This window comes from Nelumbo nucifera, chromosome 1 (assembly GCF_055504915.1).
Source record: "Nelumbo nucifera cultivar China Antique chromosome 1, China Antique-T2T, whole genome shotgun sequence".
Lineage (NCBI taxonomy): Eukaryota > Viridiplantae > Streptophyta > Magnoliopsida > Proteales > Nelumbonaceae > Nelumbo > Nelumbo nucifera.
The window spans coordinates 77154333-77165726 of NC_142649.1; the positions used below are offsets into that span (position 1 = coordinate 77154333).

At 35.8% G+C, this 11394-nt stretch overlaps 1 protein-coding gene and 1 non-coding gene across 8 annotated transcripts; both read left to right on the plus strand.

Moving 5' to 3' along the window:
• The first annotated feature begins 1502 nt into the window (after positions 1 to 1502).
• On the plus strand, positions 1503 to 11169 carry LOC104605720 (equilibrative nucleotide transporter 3-like). 7 transcript variants are annotated; one of them, XM_010270594.3, is made up of 11 exons: positions 1503 to 2294; positions 2448 to 2522; positions 3423 to 3487; positions 3606 to 3710; positions 5177 to 5332; positions 5480 to 5623; positions 5741 to 5846; positions 7662 to 7834; positions 9673 to 9833; positions 10310 to 10568; positions 10748 to 11169. In XM_010270594.3, the coding sequence occupies exons 3-11, from the start codon at positions 3446 to 3448 to the stop codon at positions 10853 to 10855; spliced, it is 1254 nt and encodes a 417-aa protein (XP_010268896.1). In that variant the 5' UTR covers positions 1503 to 2294; positions 2448 to 2522; positions 3423 to 3445; the 3' UTR covers positions 10856 to 11169. The 7 variants fall into 7 exon arrangements, with proteins under 7 accessions (XP_010268896.1, XP_010268897.1, XP_088742658.1 ...); XM_010270595.3 differs by having other exon boundaries at positions 2035 to 2052; XM_088886532.1 differs by lacking the exon at positions 1503 to 2294 and having other exon boundaries at positions 2373 to 2522.
• LOC148803460 (U6 spliceosomal RNA) lies at positions 5916 to 6017 on the plus strand. Its single transcript, XR_016081744.1, has one exon. It is a non-coding gene; the product is annotated as a U6 spliceosomal RNA (small nuclear RNA).
• Positions 11170 to 11394: the final 225 nt, after the last annotated feature.

Consider the following 11394-nt stretch of genomic DNA (forward strand, 5'->3'; position numbering starts at 1 on the left):
CTTGATTACAAGAATGCTAAGGAAGAAGAGAAATATATGGAACACAGACTCCACAATTTCCTCTGTACGCATCTGCCTGAGGTCATGCCCGCCATAAATTGTTTCTACTCTTCTACAAACTAAATAGACTAAAGCAGTAAAGCACAAGAACAACAATTTGAGAGTTCATATGAATCAATTTGTGTTTTTATTGACTTAAAAGTAATGGATCTATATTATTATTGTTTTTCTAACTCTAAAAGATAATGGAGTAAGGAAGACGCTAAAACTGCAACTATGGCTTCAAAGTCCAAACCATATCATTCTTTCCTAGCCACTATCTCAATTCCTTTGAACGTTAAAGAGAATTTTGAATGTTTATACAACACCTAGGTAAGCAATTTCCTAGGGTCCAAACAGTTTATACAACTACATCAGATTCATTGTTTGGTGAGTATTAGCCTCTCTGTTCCGGATACAAGTTATAGATTTGAAGTCCAAAGTAAAGATAATGCTTTTGTTATAACCTTGCCATGTCATCTCTAACAAGAGACAAAGAGCCATCTTCTAGTTTGTCAAGTCACCATTTTACTGAGGATATACACCATATCGTGTCTATTTTTTGGGCTATTTACTCATAAAATCTCCTTTGCATAGCAAACTAGTCGAATTAGCCATTGGGTTCAGGGCTAATCACTACTCAACATATGCTGTGGGGCACAGATGCGATTTCAAACTAATCGCCTTTTTGAAGTTCCAAAAAAAAAATGAAGCAAAATTGTTGAGTAGCGGTTAGCCCTGAAGAAAGCATAGGCTAACAGATTAAATGGAGATGATGCCAAATGGATTGAAGATTTTGAAATTCTGAAAGTTTAGATGCGTGACATCAATGATAAAGGTATTCCAATATACCTTTTGGATAACAGATATTTGGGATTAAGTGGGAGAAAGAATTCATTCAAATGAAAATGAACGAATTCAACTGAGGATCCCCTCTTTCATTAGAATGAGAGTGGTTTAGTAGCCATGGTTGTAGCTAGTTCGTGCTTATTCATTAACAAAAATGAAGGAAATTGGGAGATGTTGCTTAGGGCAAATATGATATTTTATGATTTCTTTAAATGACGCCTTAGAGGTAATTTTGTAAATGTATACGTTTTCTCTCTAGGTCAATGACGAACAGGAAAGATTTTTTTATTTTACAAAAAACATTCGTGGTCACCAAAATCGCATTCACCTAATCTCCCCCACTCAAAATCCAAAATATTGCTTCCCGCAATAAAACTTATCCAATCATTAATACAAGTTTTTTTTTACAAAATTAATGAATTCACATCTGCGCCCCACAGCATATCCCACCCGTGTATTGGGAACATCTCCCGCTGAGATGTGCATGTGGGGCGCCCTCTGTGATCTCGCAATTGGGCAAAGTAACGTTCGTCTTCCTCTAACCAATCACCACAATAGCAACAATGGGATCCACAGTGCTTTTCTTCTAAACTGATCGAGCCATCTAACCTTCTTGGGAACCACGTTTGCTTGCACATACAGAGCAACCCCAACTCCGTCTCTCTCAACCCTTTTCTTTATTTCCTTTTCAGCTTTTTGAACTCTCGTCTTTATAAATCCTTGAAGGATACCCACATCCTATTCATCATCTGTCGTGATCAAAATGCGCCGAAGATTAGTTACCAGAATTTTTTTTTCTACAGTCCATGAAGCTCAAATACCTCTTATTGCCTACCCTCTTATGTTTTTTCTAGTTCTTTTACTCGTAGCCATGGCGATTCAGCTATTTGATCTCGGGTTCGACTGGGTTTCCGAGTTATTGAGCTCAATTCGATTGGATGGTCTGGTTTTGGCCATCTTACTCTTCTCTTGGGCATCTATTGGGTGAAACGGCCCAGCCAGAGTTCCCTACTACTACTAGACTTCGCTTGCTATGAGCGGAAGGTGTCGGTTGGGTCATCCTTGACAACACCACATTGAAGGAGTGTCTGTCGCTGTCACACTACAATGAAGTTAGCAGGCGTTAAGAAAAATACACGCATCACGTTCACACCAAACGATGAAGTGAGCTTCAATCTGCTAAGAATTAACAAACAACGCTAGGCACTTCCCAGTTTTCTGTCACCTGTCCTCGACACAAGTGTTTCCCCTCTAACCTCTTACAAAGGCATCGTAATTTTGCCAAGAGTCAGGATTGATTGTTAGTGTTAGGTAACAAGTCCCTTCAGGCTGATGGTCGAGATTGTTTGGTTCAAGTTCATTCTGCACTCTGCAGTGCAGAATATTCGATGAGGACCACTTGTTTGGTTAGTAACCATGCTTGCGTCAGATGAGTGTCGTTAGTCCTTGTTTATTTTTTTCTTGGTTTTCCTTGCTTTTGCGTTTGCGGTACCCAAAGTGAAAAAAGAGAGAATCTGTAGACTTTTCTTCGACGGCTTTTTAAACTCTTCTTTTTGCAGTCAATCTCAATGAACAAAGAGATTCTGGAATCCCACAATAGCCATGAATCTCCACAGCCATCAATCCTTTGGAAAGTAAGTCCACTCCTTATCTTCTCTTCCCTTTTCTTCTATTGATAAGACTGGTCTTTCTCTTTATTTTTTCAATGATGAGTCAATTTTCACTTTTGTTAGCTTTTGCTTATACTAAATGACATTTCTTTCTGCAAGAAATCATGCCATTCTCAGTTGTTTGTAGACCAAGGTTTGCTCCAATGCTATCTGATGTTCTGTGCATTTTTCTGCTTAGAGAGTGAATACTTCTATAATTGGTTCACGTACTAGTGTACTGCAGCTTGATGGGCTCTTATTTGTTTTGTATTGCATATTCTGTTCTTGCTAGGCCCTGATAATGTAGCCAGATTGAGCGCGCTCTCTCTCTCTCTCTCTCTCCCTCTCCCGTTAGGTCTAAGTTTGACATGTGTATCATTTTTTATTGCTGATTATAAAATGCTTTCTTAACAGCCGAATTAGTTATTTAAATTTTATTATAGCATTAAATGCAGCACATATGAAATAGGTTTACGGAACAATAGTTTCTCCACCTAGGGGTGGACTGAATCATAAAAACATATTATATCCAGTTTATGGTCACGGTTCTGTGAATCTATTATATTTATTTGCTTCCTCAATTAACTCCTTTTTTTTTTATGAAATGGGCTTTCAGATTCAAGCTATGTTATGGTGTGCCAGGTTGTGTTCTTATTGATGTCATCTAGGTTAGGATTCTATGTTAGATTTGTGGTGGAGAGTATTGAGAGACTTCATCTAACCATGTATAGATTCTACTTAAAAGTTTAACCTAAACTCCACAAACATTATTCATCTCTCTTTTCTAGACCAAGGTGGTTTTCTTTCTCAGAGTTCTCACTTCTCAGTGAGTTCTAATATGATGTACTCTGAACTCTGAAGCCAATGAATCTGTTTTTATGCCAGGGGCTGCTTGAAGAGGGATAAACATGCCTACAACTGATGGAAGCAAAACTCTAGTCACACTTCAGGTTTATGATCTATGTTTTTTAATTTCTTTACATAGGGGACGGTGAAATTTTATTGTTGGAGATAAATTGTCAATTTCTTGAAACAAAATTTCTGATACGATTCTGCTATGATCATCAGGGGAAGAAAACTGCAATCATAGTATGCTGGCTTCTTGGAAATGGGTCCCTCCTTGCATGGAACAGTATGTTGACGATAGAAGATTACTATGAATACTTGTTTCCGGTAAATGATCAACAAACTTCTCATTTTGTATTTTCTTTATGGTTTATACTCTGCTTTGACGCATCTGATTTCATGCTTCTGAGTTCTGACTGTATACCATCATTTTTCAATGTTAACAAACATAACTTGTATGAGTACATTGTTTGGCTTTGATCTTGTTAGGGGATTTCTCCTAACTCTCCTTAGAAAAGTGGACTCTACAGTCTACACATGGTTACGGATTTTGGTTAGAAAGTGGTTAGCTGGAACTGCATGAAATTTTGGCCCATAGAAAATGCTTAACTGGATTGGGTCTAAGTCAAACTGAAACAGAAAACTAGTGGGTTAGCCTGCTATTGGTTGGAGATAGGTTGAGTGGAACTGCATCAAATTTTGGTCAGGTGAAAAATGTTTAACTGGATTAAGTCTATTCAACCTGAAATAGAAACTTGGGAACTAGTCTTTCCACTTTCCTCTTTCTTTTTGGAAAGCTGGTCCGGGCAAGATATGGATCCCTCCAAGCCCAAAACAGAACCAGGATTAATTTGGTGCCTTTACCCACTGAATAAAAGCAAAGGAATAGAGCAGTTTTTGACAGTTCGACTGGCCAGGTCAAGAATTTCCCCCTTGCTGTGAATCCATTGATTGGTCCATAACTGCTTCTGGATGGCCAACAATATTGACTTACTTATTGGTCAAGATCTCAATCACCTTAGCTAGAAATGATTTTAATTTATCATCAATGCTTATCTTCATTGGATAAATGTATTTTGTACGTAAGTTCATCCCTTGCAAATAAGTTTGGCCTCAATATGTGAATAAAGTACATAGCAAACTTTTACAGTGCCTCTGAATTCACTTAATATCTAAGAAACCCACATGACAATTGTTAGATGTCATAGATTTTATTGTTCAATGTCATCCATAGCTTTTGAAGAGTGACTGGTTCACTGCTAAACGAGTCTTTATATTGTTCTCAAAATGCCAAGGCAAACCTAGGCTATAGAGCAGTCCAAACACTTCTGCATAGTCAAGAAGCTTGTCAATTGTCTATAGCTTCCTAGGTTATGGTCCAATTGCATACCTAGATATGAAAGGATTATATTATACTATACATCTAATTCTAAATAGCTACTCATGTATCACAAAAGATGTATGTTATTATGAATGATTCTTAGTTGAGTTATTACTGTTCTATAAATCACTTATGTCATATGAAGGTTCCCTAAACTGTAACTTGCCCAGGTGGAGTTTCTTGGTGACAAAGTTTCATAGCCAGTTTCTGGTCCTGATGAATATAAGCAACAGTCTATATGTACCGTGAACCGATGATCCACTTTATGCTTAGTTGTAAAGAATAACAGAAAAAAATATATTATATTGTTTGGACTTTGGATGATGCAATTACCATTTTTAAAAGTGTTTTTACATGTTATTTCCTTTTGACTCATCTGATGAAGTTACTACATGTCCTCTTTACTTTGCAGCACTACCACCCTGTGAGGGTGCTTACCCTCATTTATCAACCATTTGCACTTGGAACTGTTGCAATATTAGCATATAATGAGGCAAAGATTAATACAAGAAGACGCAACTTAACTGGATATACCCTTTTCTTCATTAGTTCTCTGTTGGTATTAATTGTAAGTATTACCAGTGTTCTTTTATATTGTTTTTGTCCAACACCATCTTGAACTTTAAAACCTGGTCTTGGTAGTTCGTACTTAGTATATTTTAATTTTGATATTTTCTTGCAAGTCCTGGCTCATCCTTTCCTCTTCTTGTGACAGTTAGATTTAGCTACATCTGGAAAAGGGGGGATTGGGACTTTTATTGGCATATGTTCCATCAGCTGTTCCTTTGGAGTTGCAGATGCCTTTGTTCAGGGTGGAATGGTTGGAGACCTCTCCTTCATGTGTCCTGAATTCATTCAAGTAGGTGGTCGCAGTAGGCATTTTGTACTTCTGCTAATGTATTTTTATACTTGTTTTAAGTTTAACAAGTCACATTTCTACTTTCATGAGTCGTTCTCCTGTTAATGTATCTTGCAGTCTTTCTTGGCTGGTTTGGCTGCATCAGGGGCTCTATCCTCAGGTTTGAGGCTAATTACAAAAGCTATCTTCAATAATTCCAAGGATGGTTTTCGGAAGGGTGCAAGTACGTAACATATTGTTCATGGATGTTCTTTTGTCAATGGAGTAAATGTCCAGTTGCTAATTTTTGGGAGTCTCTTCTGAGACATATGATAAAATTGGAACAATACAAAGAAGATTAGCATTGGTCCCTGCACAAGAATGACACACAAATCGAGAAATGGAATAATTTTTGAGAAATTATATGGTCTATTCTTTTTGTTATTAATACAGTACTTTTTCATTTTTCTTTTCTGAGAAGTGTTGTACTTGTTCTTGATTGATACTGTTTTAGTGGTGCACCTTACAATACTGAAGTGATTGTAAGGTGAAATTTTGTGAAAATACTAAGTCAATGAATGGAATAGTAAACAGTATGCATATGACCTTCTCTACAAAATTTCTTTTGTGAGATTTCACAAAGAAGGAAGGTTTTAAGGGTTATCTACTTTGTTTTAGTTCAAAGATCTGCTTGGGATGACTTTATAACCTTTTCTGTTTAAATACAGTTTATGCTATTTTATCAGTTGCAGCAAGTTTTTCAAAATCTCTAAGGAGTCTCCATATTGTATATTGGAAAAATGGCTTGCATGTTGGCTACTTGAATTCTATTGATTAATTAGCACTTGAGCAGGAAAAATTATAATTAACATTAATAGATGGCTTTTTCTAGCTATCTTTATGATTAATTATCACTTGATTTAGTTAATGATAAAAAGTCATAGCTAGATTACACAAAGGCTAGTAGTAAAGAATTGTTCTTTTTCTTTTCTTTTTTTTTTCCAGTCTGAAATCAGGAGCATTGCATATTCACTATCATTTCTGTGTTATCTACTTGCTGCTAACTAAAAAAACTAAAGACAAAGAATAATTATAGTAATATTGAACAGACCATGACTATTAATGAATGAATTCCTGTTCAATTTGGTGAAGAAAAGAAACCCAATTTTACCTATCAAAAAAGAAAGACAAAAATCCCAATTTAATTTTGATTATGCATTTCCCCTTCTAAAGGGAACAAAGAAATCATTCTTCCTTAAAGTAGGAGCAGTAATCAACTCTAAAATTATGATGTAATTTGAAGAACTTTTTAGACTTTTAATAAATTACTCAGCACCACAATTAAGATTTCATTTGGTTAATGTTGGTATAGGTCACATCTGATTATCTGTTTCTAAATAATCTGGAAAATGCTCTGTGCACCTGACTATGTACTTCTGTTTCTTATCTGTTAAATCTGTTAATAGTTTTGTAACAATGTGCCACGGGGTCATAATAGTCTTTTTATCTTCTCTTCTCTTCTCTCCTCTCTCCTCTCTTCTCTTTCCTTCCTCTTCTATTGCTTTCTATCAAGAAAACAATATCATTTATTTTCACTTCATTTAAAGAGAAAATAAGACTGGCAATGTATCTAATGTTGAAGTGGTGAATGATTGTTAATCTTACTTTTGTTGTTTTGTACAATAATGCTGGTTGGAAAATTTAGTCAACACTAATGATATAAAAAGGCTATTATCCAATGTTGGTCCTATCTATTCAGGTTCTTTGAAGGGGTAGACTGGATACTGACCTGACCATTGGCACTTTTTTGCAGAAAGTGACTGTTCTCATGTTTGTAGGAATCCATATTCTCATGCTTGTCACTTATCAGCCTGAGATTTTGGCCACAAAATTAAAACTGGCAAACATGATCAGTCATGATAATTTTACAACATATTACTACTTAAACATTGACCTCAAGAGAAAAATTATCCCTTCTATATGCAATATTTTCTGTATAAACTTTATGCTTGAACTTTCAGAAGGCTTCATTAATTGTGAATATTACTGTCCACTGCAGTGCTATTCTTTGGTATCTCAGCATTTTCTGAGCTGTTATGTGTTCTTCTTTATGCATTCATCTTCCCCAAACTGACAATTGTGAAGTATTATCGTTCAAAGGCAGCCTCAGAAGGATCCAAAACTGTTGCAGCCGATCTTGCTGCTGGGGGTATCCACACACAACCAAGTTTGGTATATATCTTTCACTATCTACTAATACAGTAACATAAATGAAAAAAAAAAGGAAGAATGCAAGAAAAGAATTCAGAAAGGTTGCTAATGGCACAAGAGGCCTTTTGGGATTGTTTTCAGACAAGTGTGATGAAACTGACAGGTTCATCTCAAACTAATCTCACTTTGAAAATGAGAAGATGACTGATGTTCAAGGTGCTGAGGTTAGGGATAAAGCTCTAAGTCTGGGAAAAGATTTTGTTTTGTCTGAATTAAATCCAAGAGAGGAAGGAGTGTCAGTAGAAAGAGATATCACAATATCAGAAGGTAAGGGGGGGGGGGCTTCTAAGTTGCAGCCAATGTTATCAAAGTCTTACGATTTATGATACGATTCACGATTTGAATCATGAATCCCAAGGGTTTTGATTCAAATTTTATGTTTGAATCCTTTTTTGCAAAAATCTTAGAATTTTTGTTTGAATCCTACGTTTTGATTCATAAATCTTACGATTTATATGATCCCTACGATTCATTGTGATTCAAATAAATTCAATAAAAAATTAGTTTTCTACTTTGTCATTTTTCTGTTCGTATTTAGTTTTTTCAAGGGAGACTTGTTTTAAAACCTTCACTAGAAATGATTTATTTTCACTATTTAAGACCATCATTGAGTTTATTTTGCATCATATTATGTTAAAGAGCCATTGTATGCTAATTTATTTGACTTTCAAGTCAAACTTGATTATATCACCTTGGGCTTCTATTGTATATGGTAGATATGGATTAAAAATAGGATAAAATAATTTTTCTATATATTTTTAAGCTTTTTAATATATCTGTACTTAAATTTTTGACAAGTTTGTGAAAATAGAAATAATCTTACAATTTACGATATGATTCATGATTCAATTCGATTCAATTTACGATACGATTGCGATTTTCAAAACATTGGTTGCAGCAGTTGAGTGAAAGTTTGGAGGAGGTGGGGTCCAGGGAGTTGTTTGTGGAGTTATTGTTTTCAGAAGTAATAATTGGAAAACTGGGGACAGATTTGGGCAGATTGAGAACAGAAGTAGAAAAGGAGTGCTGGGTAAGAGCGGATACTTCCAAAGCTAAAGATCCAGTGGCTTAAAAAAAAATTGAAGGGATGAACAATGGGCAGTTGATTCATATTACCAAGGTTTTTTCCAGGTTGAAAGATGGCCTCATTGGAGCAGGTCTGAGTAGAAAGTTTAAGAGAATGTATAGCAGAAAAAGATTGAAAGTCAAGAATTGTGCGGATAGAGTGGATTTTGGAAAGACAACCACAAGTCAGACCCATACTGGTTTGAACTTTGAAGTTGAGCCCTAATCCTGATATCCATAAGACAAGTCTAAGGGAAAGAAATAGGAAAATGAGGAGGTGGTTGTGGATCGACTTAGAAAGAGGAAAAAAGGTTGGGTTAGAGAAGATAGTGGAAACCAAAGTTCAAGTAAGAAAGCTGTTGGGGATTTCGTTTATAGGAGAGTAAGATTTTGCAAGAACAGTGTTTTGGGAATTAAAGAGGAAGTCTTCTGAAGGAGAAAAGATCCGTTGCAGATCTTTGATGAGCACAGGGTGATGCTGGTTTGTGTTTGGCTTAGGTAGGGAGCAGCTTTTGTTCTTTTAGGGGAGCAGGCATAAGCTGTTTTGATTTGTAAGGAATTAGGAAAGGGAAAGTTCTTTGCAGTGCAAGGATTTGGAAGGGTTTGATTTTTGTTTCTTTTTTGGTTTATTCGTTACCTTTATTTGTACTTCCTTTCTTTTTTATTTATTTTCAAGGAAAAGGAAGAATGCAAGATTTCCGTAGTTTCTATTTAAGGTTTTGGAATTTCTGCAGGATGAAGAAGATCCCAAACAACTAGAGCGTCTTAGCAATAAACAGTTATTTTTTCAGAACATTGACTATGCAGTTGACATATTTTTGATATATGTTCTAACATTATCAATTTTCCCTGGCTTCATATCTGAGGATACTGGATCACACAATTTGGGTTCATGGTAAGTGTTCATTTACCATGATACAAACCATTTGTTTCACTTAATATTTTCTGTCACAATATATGATTTTTATTTTCGTAGTCCACAAATTTCTCATTTCTTTTAGTAATTCCTAGACAAGTTACTTCATGTTTGTATGTTTTGGCTCAAGTACTGAACCTGAATCTCTGGATTGAGAGTGGAAAATGATCTGCACCATCAGTTGCAGTTTGATAATTCTTCTTTTCAAAATTTTGTGTTAAGATCAAAGCTCATATTGACACGCCATTCCATGCCTTTAGTTTCTTGAATAATGAGGGAACCAATGGAATCAAAAATAAAATGTAATCAGGGAAATTGTATTCCTGAAGATTTTTAACAAAATGAAAACACATTAGCAATAATTTTAGAAACAAAATTCCACCTTACTGTATGTTAGTAGAAACCAGTTTTCTTTTTCCATGTAAATTGTCTGAATTCTGATGGCCTTTTTTCAGGTATATACTTGTTCTAATTGCATCCTACAATGTGTGGGATCTGATTGCAAGATACATCCCCCTAATAAAATGCCTGACCTTAACATCACGAAAGGGCCTAATGAATGCAACTCTATCTCGTTTCTTATTCATCCCTGCTTTCTACTTCACGGCTAAGTATGGAGACCAAGGCTGGATGATCATGCTCACGTCACTCTTGGGATTGACCAATGGTTACCTCACCGTCTGTGTCCTTACTGCAGCACCAAAAGGTTACAAGGTCAGCTAACTCGCATGCTTTTCAACTGAGAAAAAAAAAAAAAAAAAAAACCCAAACTGGTTAACTTTTGTATTTCTTAACCCAAAAGGTTACAAGGTTATTTAAGGATCTTGTTGTTTAGTGTTTTTTTTTTTTTTTAATTTTCCCTAATTGGGGGTTATGGAGTTTTGGTTTTGTAGGGACCAGAACAAAACGCCTTGGGGAACTTGCTTGTATTGTGTCTACTGGGAGGTTTGTTTGCAGGGGTAACGCTTGATTGGTTATGGCGAATAGGAAAACCATGGTGAACTTAACCTTGCCTTACAGTACTATATAAAGTCTTTCTTGCTCGTAATTGTCATGAAAGCATTTACCTTTATTTTCACTTTATTAAATGGTTCAAGATTGGTGCTGAGTGCTGAGACAATTGGAATCATCCCGTGGAGTTGGGAATTAAATGGTCGACTGTTCCTCCTATTATACTGTTTGCTTTGTATTCTCTGGAGACAGGGATGGTCCAGTTTCCTATGGTGCCTGAGTAAATTTTAAGTAAAATTAGTGGAACAGTGTATAACTTGTCAATCACAAAAAGAAAAGGTCATTCTGTTTATTTTTCTTTGAATTGCTAAGTGGTTTTGACATGTAATCTGCTATTACCATTTCTCATACAGCTGACCTGATCAGTTGATTACATTAACAGGTATGAAACAAAGAGTTTATGTGGGCTGGCCATGGAGCCAGATTGCATGTTTGAAAGGAACCACCAAGCTTTTTCGGTGGGTGGTCTACGATTAAAACAAGATAATATGAAAATTACAGGTGCCTAGCTAAAAAGAAAACAAAAATA

What these genes read in the sequence shown, in the direction of transcription:
- LOC104605720 (XM_010270594.3), top strand. Translation starts at nt 3,446, where the DNA reads ATGCCTACAACTGATGGAAGCAAAACTCTAGTCACACTTCAG. An exon ending in ACTATGAATACTTGTTTCCG is followed by an intron (nt 3,711 to 5,176) that starts GTAAATGATCAA and finishes TTTACTTTGCAG; the next exon opens with CACTACCACCCTGTGAGGGT. An exon ending in TCCACACACAACCAAGTTTG is followed by an intron (nt 7,835 to 9,672) that starts GTATATATCTTT and finishes GAATTTCTGCAG; the next exon opens with GATGAAGAAGATCCCAAACA.